This window comes from Pseudopipra pipra, chromosome 4 (assembly GCF_036250125.1).
Source record: "Pseudopipra pipra isolate bDixPip1 chromosome 4, bDixPip1.hap1, whole genome shotgun sequence".
Classification (NCBI taxonomy): Eukaryota; Metazoa; Chordata; class Aves; order Passeriformes; family Pipridae; genus Pseudopipra; species Pseudopipra pipra.
In genome coordinates this window covers 38,443,540-38,461,146 of record NC_087552.1, presented here as the reverse complement: position 1 = coordinate 38,461,146, position 17,607 = coordinate 38,443,540, and the positions used below count along the sequence as shown (strand labels likewise).

General features: G+C 38.7%; 1 protein-coding gene across 19 annotated transcripts in view; it reads right to left on the bottom strand.

Moving 5' to 3' along the window:
- GALNTL6 (polypeptide N-acetylgalactosaminyltransferase like 6) overlaps positions 1-17,607 on the bottom strand; it is a 573,576-nt gene that overhangs the window by 62,320 nt on the left and 493,649 nt on the right. For all 19 annotated transcript variants that reach the window (XM_064652482.1, XM_064652480.1, XM_064652481.1 and 16 more), the window contains one exon: positions 11,981-12,164. In XM_064652482.1, coding sequence (XP_064508552.1) covers positions 11,981-12,164 — 184 coding nt within the window. The remainder of the gene's footprint in view (positions 1-11,980; positions 12,165-17,607) is intronic.

The following is a 17,607-nucleotide window of genomic DNA, read 5'->3' as shown; positions in this document are numbered from 1 at the left end:
TGGAAAAATCCTGTTCCAGCTGGGTAATAGTTGCTTTTCCGATCAGTGCATGATCCTAGTTTGTGTTATTTTTGCAACTATTTGAAGGAATTGCTCAGACAAAAAAAAATAATTCAGAAGAAACCTACATAATTTAGCATCTGAATTCTAGCACTGCTTAACACAAACCTCTGCAGAAAAAGGTATTTAATTCTAAGTGGCTTATATGATTTTTTTTGTATATGCATCTGATGTGGTATCTAATCTAAACTGACCCCTGTAAAACTAACTCTGTGTATGTGTGAATGGGAGAGAGTTACTATTACTCAGCCCAAGCAGTAGATTTCTAGTTTCACCAGGCACTGTACTGTATTTATTCTTTATATGACTACTAGGGAGATTGTGTACTTTATATTCCTCACAATAGTTAAGATTTTACCAATGTGTCTTTAGTAGGAAGCTTTCTGAAGCTAGCAACTTGCTAATTAAGTAGAAATGCCAGACAAAAGATTTTAAGGTGCAGGTAGACAGGATGTGACATCATCTCTAACAGGTGAATTCCCCATCAAAAAGAATGAGAAAGCAAAATCTTTGGAGAAAATTAAGGTATGAAAGAACATTCTGTTCTCTAATTTTGTGCCTGTTTAATGTTCTCCCCTTCTCCCTCAGGATATGAGGAAAAAGTTGTAGTGTCTTAAAGACAACAGAAGCATGACAGAAATCCATGTGAGAATGAGAGGAGATGATATCCTGACTTGTGAGGAAAAGGAGAAGAGGGCAGCTGGGATCTTGAAATATTCTGTAACCAGGGCCAAAGGCTATAGGCAAAATAAGTTTCAGGATGGCATTTGCCCTTTTCACAGCTGTTTTCACACTGGAGAGTCATCCTTATCTATGATCATCAGCTTCTACAAACAGCTTTTCTCTTCTTCTACTGCTACCAATGGATGACACTATTCTGAAAGAAATTCAGTTCACTTTGACTTTGAACTTTTTGTTACCAAAATTCAGCCTGTTCTCTTTGCTAACTTCTAAACTGACACTGGGATTTTTTTTTCTTTCCCCTTTTTTTGCATTCTGGATGCAGCACTAAAACTGATAATCATCTGACAGGTCATCTGAGTTCTTTGCTACAACACATTTTTCAGTTTCTCTTTTAAAAAATTATTTCTCTACTGACATCATTCCTGTCATTCTATTAATCTTTGAGTTGCACAGGAATAACTTTCTATAGGTCTGCTGTGTACTTGGCTATTGGATGTGCTCATGCATTCCCACTGAAAGGCTCCATAGGTGGCTTTAGATAGGTACTTTTTTCTGATTTAAAATTTTTTTTGTACTTTCTATATTAAGACCTAGGCTAATATGCATATGTCAATAAGTTTGAAATCAGTGGCTTCATTACATACGTGGCCAAACAACTTTGAACAAACCTCTCCTGAAAATCATGGCTATACATTATTTTAATATCATAAGAAAAGCTTTTACAGGCAAAACGCTACTTGCATTTCATTTAAACTAACATTTTGATGGGACTTTGCCGTATCATCCAGTAGGTGGAGATGTAAGTCCAAGAAAAGGAGAAAACAGCTACTTGGCAGTCCTTGATGCAATTGAAGGTTTGTATAATACAATTTATCCGAGGTTAGATTTCTTAATAAGCATTAGATGAGACAGATGAAATCTGTCTGCAGTTAAAGCCCATCTACCAGCCTTCCTTGCCACAGACATTCTTACAGCCTATGGTCAGCTGTGCCTGCAGAGCTTAGGAAACTTTCGTATCCAACAAAGTATTAATGAACGTAATAAGGTAAAAAGCTAAATAGGTGATCAAAACCCATAATTTCTAATACATGAATATGTAAAATCAAGTATTTTTAAAAAGCTTGATCAGTATCTTGTTACACCACATCAAAAAAAAGTATAGTTTCAGGTATTCACTACTCAGATTTTGACAAGGTTTGAGTCCTTTCATGCCTACAGAAATTATGAGCATGGTATTACCTTTCAGTAAATACACAAAGTATTACTACTTCCATTGAGACAGTCACAATACTCTGTTTTGGCATTAAAAATTTATGAATCTATTAAATTACCATTACAGGAACTCATACTGGAAATTGGTTGCAATAGCAATAATATCTTGTGATATACAAAACAGACAATCATGTCTCTTAACATCACTCTGCTATAGAATAATAATATCCCTATCTGTAGCAGAAATGGAAATGCAAACAAAAGTAGCAATATAAGATAAAGTGTAAAAATTAAGGCAATATAGTTGAACATTTATAACAACATCTTTGTTTTGGTTATGCTGTTTGGTTTAAGGTCAAATGAAAACACTCCTGAAATAACAGGGCCCATATGAATTAGATGTATCAACTAATTATATATATATACAACTAACAAAGGACTATTCGTCTTCTCTGAATGCCCTTTGAACAAATCAGGAACAAAGACTGTGCTTTGAACAGTTTTGCTGTTTAAACTGTCATTCTGTCAAAAAAATAATTACATGATGGGCTAGGCATTAAAACCTACTGCAAAGCAGAATGCTGGGGACTTGAAACTTTTCCTGTGGGCTGACAGCTTAGGGTTTGCTCTCCTTCACAGCCTTTGGAGTCTCTTCAAAACCACTACCCAGTGCTCCCCAGACAATGGTCTGAAAAAATTGCTCCAAACTACTTTCTTCCCGTTATTTACCTTTTCCTCAGGTACTCTGAGAGGTCCTTCGCATGTCTGCAGTGCTTTGAAAGGGAAAAATGTTGTTACTGTTCTCCCACTGCGCTCCTCCTGGCTTATCACCAACTCTTCCACTCCTAATTCACCGCATGTCCACAGGTCATTTGCACTCATGGGAAAACAGAGTGGTTATTTGCCCTAGCACAAAAAAGCCAGGGAATTTCTGCAGCATCAGCTAAAATTTCTGCTGAAGAACTAGGAGAGTGGAGGGAGTGGAGTCTCCTCTCTCCTTGCAAGCATCTCATTCTCTGTAGGGGGCAAATGGACTTGTGAAATTTCATGCCTACAGTGACATTCCAGCACTGAAAATAGCACTGATACACCACCTTAACAACAGAAAATATCAGAAGGGTTGATTTTCCAAATAATTCACTTGAAGAGGTATTTCTCTGCTGTTTTGCTGAAAACAAAAGAGGTATATTTAGAAATGAGCAAAGCTGATACATGAATCTTGTTCCCTAACAAAGGACACTGCCTTGGCAGTTTATGGAAGAGCTAATGTCAACTGTTTTAAGCCTCATTTGTTCCTTGTCTCTCAAAAGATATGCACAGTATTTTATAAATAAACAAACATAGCAAAATTCCGAGTGTTTATCATAATTTTCACCTCACAGGTTGCAGGAGGCATTTACCTTGCCTCTTGACAAAAGTTGTCTTCCAGCTAGAATAATGATATTTTGGTTGCTTACATGAAAAGAAAGCAGGCGCTAGTTTGTCTGGGGATAATTCAGAATGTGATCTCTCATGTCTTACTTCTAAGGTCCTCATCATGTCAATGCCTATACTGAACTCTCCTAAGATTGTAAAAAAAAATATGCATTCACTCTTCTTTTCTCACTCAAGTCTCAGATAAAAGATCTGATTCACAGATAAACTGCCAGGGTTAACAACTGCAGAAATATGGAAGACATGTAATTGCTGTCAGAGATGCAAAAGTGCTAATAGCCTATAATCCGACACCAAAATGGAAATTGTCTTGAGATTATCTGCAAACATTGTCCTGCATCTGATTCATTTCAGTGTTGCATTAAAAATCTGCATGGTGCTATTCAGCAGTTCTATTCCCTGGAGCTTTAAAAAGGGCTTTATGCATAACTGTATCCTAGATCTTGATCTCAGGGCTGGAAAGGGACCTGAAGAGCCAGCTGCCATTGTGCTATAAATCTGATGCCATTTACAGGATGTGGAGCAATTCTTCTGTACCATTATAAAAAGGTTTGCTTGGCTGGAAACAAGGTGTCCAAATCTGACAAATTTTCAAGGGCCACAGTGTGGTACATGCTGCATTTTTGGCTGAAAAAATGGACTGTTGGAAAGCCAGGGACTTCACATATCTTGATTTCTGGCATGGACCAAACAGACATTATTGAAATCAGGATTTAGAACAGAATTTGCCATTTGCATAAACCTCAAGTGAAGCACAAATAACACTGCAATAGGCTGTAAAAAATTGGAGGATTAATCAGAATTAAAAAATCTTACCAAATTGAAGAAGTGAAGTAAACAAAGAAAAAAAGACAAAATTCTAAATGTTCAGCTACAAAATATCACATGGATCTAGGGATAATGAAGACAGATCACCCTTTTGGACACGGCACTTGAAACAGATATGAAGATAAATGCCTTGCCTTTAGACATGTAAAATCTGAATTGCAAGAGGAGGATGATGAACACTTGGCTAGATACCAGTTCTGCAGAAAATGATGTGGAGATTACACCACAGCACAAGCCTGGCATGAATCAATACTGTCAAGGAAATATAAACAGGAACATAGTCTCTGAGACAGGCAAAATCACCTGCCTATTCTACTAGGAAATGATAAGACTTTGGCTGGTGCAGTATGCTCTCAGTATGGAAATAGTCCAGAGAAGAGCAAGGATAACCATCAGAGATTTAGAAAACACTACTTAATAAGAGAAACTCAAGAAAAGAATACAATTTACTTGAAAATGAACAATGAACTGACCTGAAATGAGTCCTCAAGTACTTAAAAGGTCTGGTCCCAGTGTATATGACAAAATTTAAAAGGGTTAAAATGAGGTAATAAAGTTTCTGAGTGGATATTGTAAGAATAGTACTGAAATACTGTCTATATATAAATTTCTTTTCAGCTCCTTCTCTTCATGCTTCCAGCACATGCTGCATTGGCAGGTTAAGTTCTTCAGAGTAGAAGACAGAAAAATCTCTTCACCTCAGGGCTAAGGAGATCCTACACCAAGATAGCTGGACAGTCAGAATTATTCTATGCAGACAAAAAATCAGAAGGTATTGGCAGGTGAAGATGCTTCTGTGTCATGCTTAGTTGATCACTACCTCTGAAAAAAGAACCCCGAGCAGTGGAGGAAAAGCACTGTGATACTGTAGAGTTCCTGCAGACCCTGCAGAGCAAGGGGTAAATGACACACACACAATCCCGCCCAACCCCAACTGCTCATACTGGACAGATGCTGAAGAGTATTAGTAAACTTGGGCAGATGAGCATGTATGGAACTTGCATCAATTTACAGATTTGAAAGTGGTTTGGCACAGAGTGTTCTGATAAAATGAACTGGTTCAGTCTTTGTTCTCTCTTCTGTTGGAAGCAAATGCAGCACTAGATTGATGTTTCAGATAGCAATAGATCACTAAATAAACTGCAACAACCAAATAGAAATGGAAGTGAATACAGCGGTTGCTCCCAACTTTATGCCAATAAACACCACAGAATATAATAGAAGGGTGTTGGTTTTCTGTTTATTAGGACCAATAGGTGTCACCAAATTCTATATGAACCTCCTAGAGAAAATGACTTAAAAATATATAATTAAAAATAAAAATAATTGCTTTAAAAAGGTGATTTTCTTTGTGGAAAATTGTTCAGACATGATTTAAATAATTTCGAAAGTTAAGTCATCTCTATCAATAGCATGTTGACAGTGTTAAATAGCTCACCTGTATGCATTGAGCAACATATCTCTGTCTTCTTCTTGGCCACCATCCTAGTCTTTTTTATGTAAAGGCATATTAAAACAATGCCCAGAAACTTCTTATTTTTCTAATTACTGGTAGTTTTGGTGACCCATTCTATGAATCTGCCCCAGAATGTGGGTATATAGGCTGACAAGATCTGAAGTTAATACCTGTGTGAAGCAGCAGGCTAATAGCTCTAGAAAATTACATTCTAGATGTTTACATTTTTATGCCAGCCATGATGCTCCAAGTGTTAAAGAAAATTGGAAATATGAGTTTCCACAGAAACAGAACAACATAGATACTTTGGCACTGCAGCATAAAGGCATTAGGAACAAAATTAGTGCCCTTTGTCTTGGGTGGCATAAGCTGCTATGAACATTTCACTGAAAAGTTGTATATCAAATCTCAATCTACCCAATTCATAGAATGTAGAATTAACTAATTCCTTGACTAAATCCTTAATTAAAATGTAACCACCAGCAGCTTTTTATCCTTGATTTTTATTTCTTTTAGTCTGACAGGTTACATTATCTCTCTTCTGAACTGGTCCTCAGAGAAAATGTACCGGTTGTACAGAACCTCTACACTGAAATCCTGTCAAAGGCAGGACAATATGATCCAATATGAGCAAATGCATTCTCACAGACTGTGTGCAGTGTTGACATTTTTCATTGAAAAAAATTCTGAGATTTCATGGGGCCATGGGTAGATGACAGTTTGTAAAAGCTATTGTTATATCCACTATTGTTAACTCCACTAACAGTCTTTTACAGACCATAGCTTGTCAAAACAATAAATCAAGACTGTATGTTACGCAAACTCACACTGGTTAGAGACTGCTTCTCTGTAGAATAATGCCTTTGCATAAAACATTCCTATAGCACAGTTCAAAATAGACGATTATACTTAGTCTTTAAAGAAATAGATGATTGTTTCTGGTTGTGAGAGGTTTTATGAATATGTTTATAGGCAGAAATCAGCCATAAAAGACATAAAGCTCCTATAAAGCACTGGAAGCTACAGAACAGAAATCACTGTCCAAAGCACTTTCTGAACTTCAGAAAATGATAATAAAATTGTAAAAGTACTTGTCAGATTTGAAATGCAGTCTTAGCAAAGGCTTTCTTTACACCAACATGCTGTAAAAAGTGTATATTTAAACAGTGAAAGTAAGGAGCTGCAGAAAAAGTATTTCTGAGAGGATGTCAAATTCGAATAAAAGAGCATCCTGATGAGAGTGTGCAAAATAATGATATGATTTTAGATACACAATTCAACAGAAAATGCCAAGTAACCTTCCAATCTTACACAGAACTGACTACATTAAGGTCATACATTACATTCAAGGTTGAGAGCCTGTGATGCAAGGGAAAAGAAACATGTACTGATCACCCAATTTCACCTCTGGAGCATATCCAAAATTTTACCCAAAAGTACATCCATTAAACATAAGTGGTCCTTATTACTGTGAGAGCCTTGTGATGGTGGAGTGATTCTAGTTCTGTTTTATAAATGGGAATATGAGTACAGAAATTAAAATGTCTTGTCAGACGTTACAAAGTTGTTTCTACTTACTTGAATAAGCTCATATTTGCCAAACTATCGTCCTGGTCCTTTGCTAGAATTACACGACTCTTTGGCTTTGTCTGCCCTCAGGGAGGGCTGGAGATCACAGCTCTACACCAGAAGGCAAACAAAGAACTCTTGGAGAGTAAGGAGTGGTCATACACCAAAACACTTCTAACTTTCTCAGGCAGGTGCTAGAAGTCTTGGCATTCAGAAAGTAGCATAACGCTTCTCTCATCGGTCAGAATTTCCATCTGAGTTGAAATTCAAAAGCAATGTTGTTAGGTCTTACCTGCACCTTTCCTTCCCTCCTGCATCATAAAGTTACACTATCATAAAACTGCTCCAAGGAGCTGTGAAGCCCATTCCTACCCTAATTGATCTGTGCTATGTTAATATTCTCAATTAGTTTGTGGATTTTCCAAATAGTTTTTTGAATTGAATTGATGTTTTCTTGTCTGGTTAAAAATATGTTTCTGCTGGCATGAATGGACACTGATGCCGGTTTACAGATCAGGCATGTGATAACATGAATTGATGTAACGTAAGTGCTGCCAGGAAATAAAGAGCAGTCATCCCCAGCAGGCTTCAGCATATCAAACCTCTGCTTTCAACTTCCACAGAGCTTTTAGCCCAGACAGGCTACTAAATCATATAAACTGAAATGCTGTATATCACAGTCCATCATAGAAACAAAGTTGCCCTATTAAAGTGGTGATGGCCCGGGTTAGGCAAACTCCTCCTGACACCAGGGTGCTTGCACCACGGAAAGAAACAGCCACAGAAAAGCATGCTCTTATGTCCCAAATCTGTGTGTCCTGTAAGGGCATACTCTCAAACCTCTACCATGACAGAGGAACAAACCAGCAAGAGCTAACAGGCCAAGGAGACCTTTGCCACAAAGGCAAATGTTTATCTCCGGTCCTCCCTGCTAATAGACTAGAAGAAAATTCCCCAAGTCATCTCCAATTCTGCTGAATGATCACTGACCCTGGGATCAAGACAGTGAGCATCACCATGACATGATGAGGATTTCACAATTGTCTGACAATTTCCCGCCATACATCAGAACACCAATTTGTCTTATGTCGTTTACACAACCTTAAATGAATCACAAGAAAATAGCATGAAGCCCTTTTCAAAGTGTATTAGGGTAGTTGTATATGAATTGCAAGAGAAAAATCACTGCAGTCACTGTGATGAGCTGCAACTGTGACAGATCAGTTGAATATAAAACAATATAAAACTTCTGTTGTTTCTTGGCACATGAAAAAGGGAAATCAAGGAGTTGAGAGATTTAGTCTCTGGATGAGAAGACAACATTATAAGGGGCAAAGTCCAATTTCCATGCATCTAAAAATTCAGTGTATCCTGAAAAAAAGCCGCAGAGATCTTTCAGAAAAGTAGCTATCTTAAAAGCTACATAAGATTCATTTTTGGAATAATGTTAAACTTTCCTAAATGTTGCAAATGAGCATAGAACAATATCCAATAATTAACATGGGAGCTTTGATTGAAAATACATTTTATATGTCTGTAGTTTGGTTCAGTGAAACCTATGGGAAACTTGGCATGGCCAGTGACAAAGTACACGTGAACCAAACTGATAAAATTTATGGATTGATGAAGCCTGATCCAAATGCAAATTTCAAATTTGTCACGTGATCCCAGGTTGGTGCTAGTACATAATCTGTACCTGAATTTGACACTGGAAGATTTCAAGAGCATTTTACAGTCCTAAAGTCATAAACATCAAGCCATAACTTGCTGCAAAGCTACTTGTTGTGAACAACTGCAGAGCGTCTGAGAATGGGTGAGACTGTACATCAGGAAAAGCTGAGATGAAGCTCCAAATTCTGTCACAGCGAAAGGTGGAGATGCTGCCCAAGTACAACTGCAGGTGTAGGAGCAATAAACCATGACTACACTCACACCACAAATGGATGGGGATGTGTCTTCTTCGCAAGAGGGATTCTGAACTGAAAGACTGTGTCCAGATAAATGGCATCCAATAAGAGAACACCAGTCAAGCACTGAGTACTGTGGAACACAATTAAAAAGACCTTAAAAAGTGGGAAAAAATTAATTCCAGAAACACTAGTTCAGCTGGCACTGTAGCTTAGTAAGGTCTGTGCTACTGTCACACCAAAAGCCTACCTGACAACATTTCAGTCGGCTGAGTCAACTGCAAATATGCTGCTGATGTCTACTGCAGCAGTATTTCGATCATGTGCAGATGGAAAGCAAGTGTACCACACAGATAATACAACAACTGTTCTTAGGTCTTCTGTACTTTGATCTGGTTTTATGTACATTATTTTTTAGGCTGATGTGACCTTTTCTGCTTCACACATGTACTGCATTGGCATTTTAAGTGAGGGGAAAAAGTCATCAGCAAAATTTTTGGATCATGTATCCATTATTTGCTGGTGTTTTACTAAAAATGCTGGCAATTTTCCAGTTCATTAAGGTTCATCTCAGATCTGGCTCTGCTGGCAAGAAATAAAGCTATTAGGATGCCAATAGTAAAACATTTAACCCGAATTAAAAAAAAAAATAAAATCCCTACTGCTTGCAAAATAGTAACATAATAATTATGGCTGAAGCTGGTTGAAGTAATTTCTAGTTTTAATGTATATGCATCTGAGGGAAAACTGTTCTGTCTCTTTAATTCCATAGAAGCTGTCTTGGTCAATTAAGTTACTGATAGCTAAAATGGTTTGTAACGTTTACTGTATTTGTTGTAAGCAAGGTACTAAAAGCTTGAGGTCTCAGCAGAGAAGGCCCTAGGAGAAAAGCAGTACTGACTTCAAATTAGAAAATAATTTCTCCCCTAAGCAAAATTCATACTGATTATTTAAACAACTTCCATTCCCTTGCCATTCTAGGCAGAGGGTACTTTAAAGCAAGCATATTGTCCTAGCTCAGCCAGCCTCCAGTCCTGCTGGCATGTGTGGGGACAGACATGGTGGTTCCATGTGCAATGCTGCTTTGCCTCCTGCATCGCTCTGATGCAGATCCTGTGACAGTGAAAACAAAGGAAGACTCATTGATTTGTGTAAGAACCGGGAAGTCTTTCCACCTAACAACTACTCAGATTACAAGGGATTTATAGGCTGCACTGTCCTATATCTTGTTCCTTGTGAACCCATTTATCTGCCCGTGTGTTATGAATGCTGTCAGGGCAAGGTGGGTATCAACTGCTGCCATGCTGATTTGAACAGCAGTTCATGCAAAACCACCATATCTATTCTGCACTGCAGAAAGCCTCATCTTTCTAGAAAGTTTCCTAAGAGTGCCTCCTTTTTCGGCCTCTCTTGCATTTGAGAGATGCATATTACAAATGTGTAAAATGGCCGATAAGCAGCTCCATATTGCCCCATGTGGCAATATAGAACTTTTACTCATACACAAACTTTGTATGCTGAACCAAATTATACAATGTACTAGGTGACCTTCAGTAAGTGTCAAGAAATTACAACTGCTCAGAGGACCAAGAAGACTTGTGGAAGAGCAGTGGAGGCTCTAGCAACTCCAGAATGTTATGTATGTGATTGCAATAGCTGCATCTATGTTGTGGAGTGGTCACATTAGCAGCTGAAGAAAAGTACTTCATCAGCACTTACACTAATACAAGATGAAGATTGAGAGGCCTGGATGGAGATAAGTAAAAAGGAACAAGCAGAATAATGAAAATAAGCCCACAAATATCACAATTACCTACTCCTCCCTATACAGAGCTGGTCAGTCCCTGGATATTAGGGTAAATTTTTGCATGAATTAGATCTATTACTTCAAGATAGTGCAGAGTCTGGGTCAGGGACACAGGTTTTCTGTTGCTATTGTTTCCAGGTTTTGCTTTGAGAAGGGGAAAATGCTGAGCTTTTAAACTGCCAAAACCTACAGTGTAGAGTTTCAGCCAGGGCTAAAGCATCAGAGCCCCCTCCATTGCCAGCACTGCTGGAATACGGCTGTGTGAGAGACTTGAACCATATCTGTCTGTCTGTCCTTTCTCTGTTGATGCGCACTAATCCTAGCTGATCCTTACATGAGAAAATAAAGAAAATATAAGAAGAAACGAACTACCTTTGTGAAAAGTAGGAGATCATTCCTGTGAATGAACTGATCTGTACCATACTGGGATTAGACTCTGGCTTATTTTAAATTATCTACAAATCATCTTGAGACTGTTCAGGTTTGAGAGCTCTGTGTTTAACTTACAGCAATATGTATACGGTAGCAATTTCACCAGTTATAAACAAAGCAGCTACTGGCATAATGTGGACTCAACTACTGATGCATATATTGCATCAACCTTCAGCAAATGAAACATTAAATGAAGTCTGTTCAGGAAGTCTTCTGCGGAATAAACAGAATACCTGTAATCGCATTCACTTCTTGTCCAATGCCAATAAGTGAACTACAAGTATGTGCCTGTTTCTTTTATTTATAACCACTGGGCCAGGTTGTGTTTCCAGGCACAGCTTGTGAATTTTGCAAATTGTTGCCCTGATCTTTTTCCTAGTTTTGAGGTTTTATAAACCTGTATCATCACTATCATGGTTAGGCTTCGCGAATGAAGATTTGGGATAAACCTGTATAGAAGCTGTTTAATTCTACTACCTTTCACTAGTAGGAAGTGGCCTACATGGAAATGTCTGGGCTTCGATTCTGCTACAGTTACCTTTTCTCCTTGCTCTTCTTCATGTTCCCACTCTCCCCTTTATCACTACTTACTCAAAGGGGTCGCTGGGATCAGCTCTCTGGAGCTCTGGAGGAATCGGTATTCTTTTGTAGTACATTTCCCAGTCAAAAGCTCCTCGCATGGCATCCCCCGCCTGTGCCTCGTAGCCAAAGTGATTGTGGTCAATGACATCGATCATAGGACACACGATGGTTTTGTGGTTAAGTGCAATCTGGTCTGAAAAATGAAAGTAGAAAATAGGAAACGGCATGTCTAGTCAGGCCATCTATCATATTACTGCAAAGTGAATCCCACGGGTTTCTGATGTTCGAAGATTGCTTGCTTTGTGCCCTATGGCCCCCCAAATAATTTCATTTTCAAATCTGTATCAAACTTTTATCTAAAGTGGAATTAATGCAGTTGGGAAATGATTAGAAGTATTTACAGTTCTTTAAAGGGAGGCATATCCCTGTGAGACCCACATGAGTCCAGTCATGTATATCTCTGCCACTTTGCTACTCTTAGCTGTCCCCAATCTGTCAGCTATGAAACAAACCAGCAAGCAAACTGTAAAAATACTCCTTCAGCTGTGGGGAGTGTGTATGGCAAGCTCCTGCAAGAGGGATTTGTGTTCCTAAATGTGAAACTCAGCCCTTGCAACCACTCAGCCACTGTTCCTACGGCTGTAGTGTGCATCAGCTTTGAGATCAAATGCTCTAAATTAAAGGCAAACTCCAACACGAAGAGCAAAACAGAGCTTGTGTCCTTTTCTTGTACCAATCTTTGAGATATAAAGAAGGCTCCACAGTATTATTCTTACCTGGTTTCTAAAGAAAGCATTTGGGTTTGCTTTTTTTTAAAGAAAAAAAATGTTAGAACTGTGAGGCTAAATCAAATTCCCCTGTCTAGTATAAGCTCAAAGTGGTCTTCAGTCTGCTTTGGTGAATCCTATTGTTTAATCCTACAGAACTCCTCCGAAAAAAAAGGCAAAAAAATAAGATATGCCGACTGCAAGAACTAGGCAGAAGAATGGCTTGAAATTAGGAAGTACAGAGAAAATCCGAAAGGACTGACATGAAAGGACAGTAGAAAAACTACCTACAAACCCCTGAAAAAACTAAAATCTCAACATTCCAAGAATAATAAAGCTTCTTCTCTGAATGGCAGCCTAGATCCTTTAAATTATTTAGTATATGTTAGGGCCTATGTGGAAAACTTGGTTTTTGTTTTTAAGGCTTAGATTTCACTGGTGCTTGATAATACCCTAAAAATAATCAGAGGGCTCAGTATGGATTGAACACTTAGATAGGAAGGTGTACACCAGTCAGGTGTACACCAATACTCGTGCAATGATTAATAATACAGATTCTTCTTCCTTGCTTCTGAGAGACTGAAATTAAGAAAAATAGATTATTTTAGCAAAGCATCTGAGTTTTTATATTTATTCTAAGTTGCTGTTAAGAGGCTGTCCAAATCAATGCTGACTGCTAGTGAGAAATTACTGTGACTGGAAGTTCAGCAGGTTTTTACATCCTTATCCTTTAATAGTGAAATAAATTTAAAGCACAGGCTCTTACAAAATTCTAGGAAACTCATCTCAGAGATAATGGCTGCATTACTGTTGCTATTCCAAACATAATTACATTCACTAGTATACTGTGTAGTGTTATCTGTGATCATTATATAAAGTCACTTCTACATAGTCTCTTTCTGGTGATGGTCCTGCTAATAGTTATAGGACTCATAACAGTCTGACTCTGTTCCCCCCCTTCTAAATTGATTGGAGGAGAGAAACTAAGTGGGATTGATTTGGCTGGAGCAGGTCAAAGGTAGACTCATAACGCTTTAGCATCCCTCTCTTCATCTTTAAAAGCTGCTGTCTTTAAATACACTGAGGGATTTTAAGTCTCCAAGTCACATGCAGAGATAGTCAGGGAGAAATTTATTTGAGCAATGCTCAAACTCAATACCAGTCTTCATTTTGCAACTCTCAAGAATTTTGTAAGTATGATGATGCTTACCTGCCTGCTTTTGTGTATTTCTGCAGAACTTACTTCTCAGCCCCCAAAATGTTTTAGAGATGAGGAACTATAGGAAGATCTTGACTTTTGATGAAACCAGGGTGTTTAGTTGTGCACACCAAAAAGCAGAGTAACCAAAGTTGCAGCCTCAATGTTTCTTTCATATGCCTAAAATAATGCATTTTGCATATATACTACTTAGGCTTAAATGTATCATGAATAAGAATTTAGGAAACAGAAAAAAAGTCTGTAGGGCTAGCTTTCACATTTCACAAGTGTGCTGGTATCATAGCTTTAGAGATGTAAATATGCTGCTGCGTTTGTCAGCTACTGCTCTTTACCCCACCTGCTCCTAATGCAAGACACCCAAAGACACTGCATAAATGCTTCACAATTTCTTTTCCGTTGCCTTTATTCATCATCCTCTCACAAACTCCTACTGGTGTATGAAAATATCCATGCATTGTTTCAATGCATCTATGCTGCAGTTAAAGGGAAGAACAGACAGATAAGTATCACTGTACATGCAAAAATCTTGCAGGCTTCAGGGAAAGCCTGGGAAGAAGAGAGAACATTGCTCAGAGCTTTCTCCCTAGCAATTTTAAGCAATATATACACACATATTTGAATTCCGCACTTTCAGTATCGGAGTGTGCATACATGGCAATAAACAAGTTTTCAATATTGGATGAGGCACTATTTCAGTAGGTTTTATCTTTATGAGAAAGATGCACCTCTTTAATTTCAAGTGGTTGTTTCAAATTGACCTGGATAAAGTAACAATGCCAAGTTGCAAATACTCTTATTTTTGCAATTTTTCATTGCAAATACTATTATTGTCCTGCTTAAATATGAGATTACAGACAGTGACAACATTTAAGTGGTTCAGCAAATTATGTCTTGTTATCTGAATTGTCATAAGTACTTGTATCCTCAGTTTCCCCACTGACAAGCAATACATCATATACATGTTGAGGAGATGGATGGCTGTAGTGAGTGAGTGTTTTGATAACTTGCTAAGCATAATCTAATTATGATACAATTTTAATTTTTGGTCAGGAAAAAACCACATTTTAACAAACCTAGTTCTGGTACCCTATGGGACTACTGATCTATTGCCCATCTCTCCGCTTACTTCTGCAGTAACATCAGGAGAAGGAAATATGTGCCTGCACCTTTCAGCTGGTTCACCATTCAGTTTCTTATCTGCAATAACTGTGACTTAACACTGCACTAAACTGCCAACTACAGCAGCTAGAGCCCAAGTTACACCTTTCCTTCTGCTGACTTTATACCACCAAGGAGTGACAACAAACAGCTGTATTTGTCAGCCTTTTTACATCACTACAGTTGCCCACTCAGTGAATATGAATATCTGGTATCTCAGTGTCTTATCTAAGTTTAACAGCCCTTTTAAGCTAAATAAACTAAATAAAGCTTAAAGAAAATAAAGTCATTTTACACCAGTTTTTAAGAAAGCAAAACAAAGGACTGTAACTGGAAACAACTGTGGCTCAGCTCTACAAAGCCAATTAGACACCCTACAAGTAATAAAATAACTCAGTTTTCCTTTGGTCTAAAAGCTGACAGTCAATTCTGAAAATATAAGTTAGATACTTAAATGTAAGAACCATCTTTAAGTGATTGTTCTCAGTTTCTTCACCACCCCCTTGTCCTCTAACTTTCAAGGTCTTGTTTTGAACAAAAGCTGGGCTGGAACAGTGGAAACCACTGCCCCTCTCAGTGAAGGCTGCCAGCCCAGAGCAGGGCTGAACTGTGTTCTTGATACTGTCTCCCACAGCATTCTCCTGGAGAAGCTGGCAGTTTAGATGGGTGCACTCTTCACTGGGTAAAAAACTGGCTGCATGACCAGGCCCAGAGAGTGGTGGTGAATGGAGTTAAATTTACTTGCAGAAGGTCACAAGTGATGTTCTCCAGGGCTCAGTACTGGGGCCACTTCTCTTTAACATCTTTATCAACGATCTAGATGAGGGGATCAAGCGCAACCTTAGTCAGTTTGCAGATGACACCAAGATGGGTGAGAGTGTCAATATGCTGGAAGGTAGGAAGGCTCTGCAGAGGGATCTGGACAGGTTGGATCAATGAGCTGAGGCCCGGGGGTCACAACAACTCCATGCAGCGCTACAAGCTTGCGGATGCGTGGCTGGAAAGCTGCCTAGAGGAGAAGGACCCGGGGGTGCTGGCTGACAGGTGGCTGAACATGAGCCAGCAGTGCCCAGGTGGTCAAGAAGGCCAATGGCATCCTGGCCTATATCAGCAAAGTATGGTCAGCAGGACCAGGGCAGTGATCACACTCCTGTACTGGGCACTGGTGAGGCTGCACCTCAAGTCCTGTGTTCAGTTTTGGACCCCTCACTACAGGAAAGACATTGAGGTTCTGGAGAGAGTCCAGAGAACTCTCTCTGGACCAGCAAAGCTGGTAAAGGTCTGGAGCACAAGTCTGCTGAGAAGTGGTTGAGAGTACTAGGGTTGTTCAGTCTGGACAAAAGGAGACTTAGAGGAGACCTTATTACCCTTTATAACTACCTGAAAATAGGTTGTGATGAGGTGGGGGTCAGTCTCTTTTCCCAGGCAACTAGTGATAGGATAAGGGGAAATGGCCTCAAGTTGTACCAGGGGAGGTTCAGATTGGGTATTAGGAAAAAATTCTTCACTAGTTAAGCATCAGAACAGGCAACCCAGGGAAGTGGTGGGCTCAATATCCCTGGAAGTGTTCAAAAAATGCATGGACTTGGCACTTCATGATATTGTTAGTGGACATGGTGGTATCAGGTGAAAGGTTGGACTCGATGATCCTGCAGGTCTTTTCCAATCTTAATGACTCTATGTCTCATTTCAGAGAAGAAAGCAAGAAAAGGAACTGTTTTTGCAACTTGCAGTTTTCTCATGTTAAAGTTTGCAAAATAGAAGGGTTACTGCTGTAACTTAACAAATGACTTTGGAGGACAAGAGTGAGAAACTTCTTGAGATTTTTTTAATTTGTGGCAATGTATTATGAGAAGTGGGGCAAAAACAGAAAACAAAGGAAAGGTGGCTGTATATGTAGAGTGCTCTGGAGAGTTTAACAGCTACTTGTTGGGGATGCTTGTTGAAGGCTTGTTAAAACTTGTATTTTTCTCTGCTCCTTTATACCATTTGTGCTTCACATGAAGTCACGGAGGTTATTTTTAAAAATGCGGATGTTGTGACTAAGGGCAAAGGGGTAACAAGGGGAAAGACTGTATGCATAATTTGATATGGAAACTAGAAAGTATAAAAATTTAGAATTTTGTGCATTATCTTGTTATTGATCTGAAGAGAAACTAGTATTTTTTTTTTTTGGTCTCTAGTGATAGTTCATTAGCAGAACAGCACATCTTGCCTGGAAATGCTTTATCAGCTTACTGTGTGGCCCAACAGTCCAAACAATAAAATTCAAGAAATAATAACCATTAATTGGTGAAACCATAACCTGTTCTCCACTTACAACAGGCTTTTTTAATTAATACAAATTTCTTTAAAAGGAAACTCAGAAATTTTCTTTGGTTACGGTAGCAAAAGAAGCACTCACTTTACAAAGCATATACACTTTGCATGTAGTCAGGTGTGTAGAAAAGCGGACATTGTTTCCTGAAGTGAAATCCTAGGCTACAATCGAT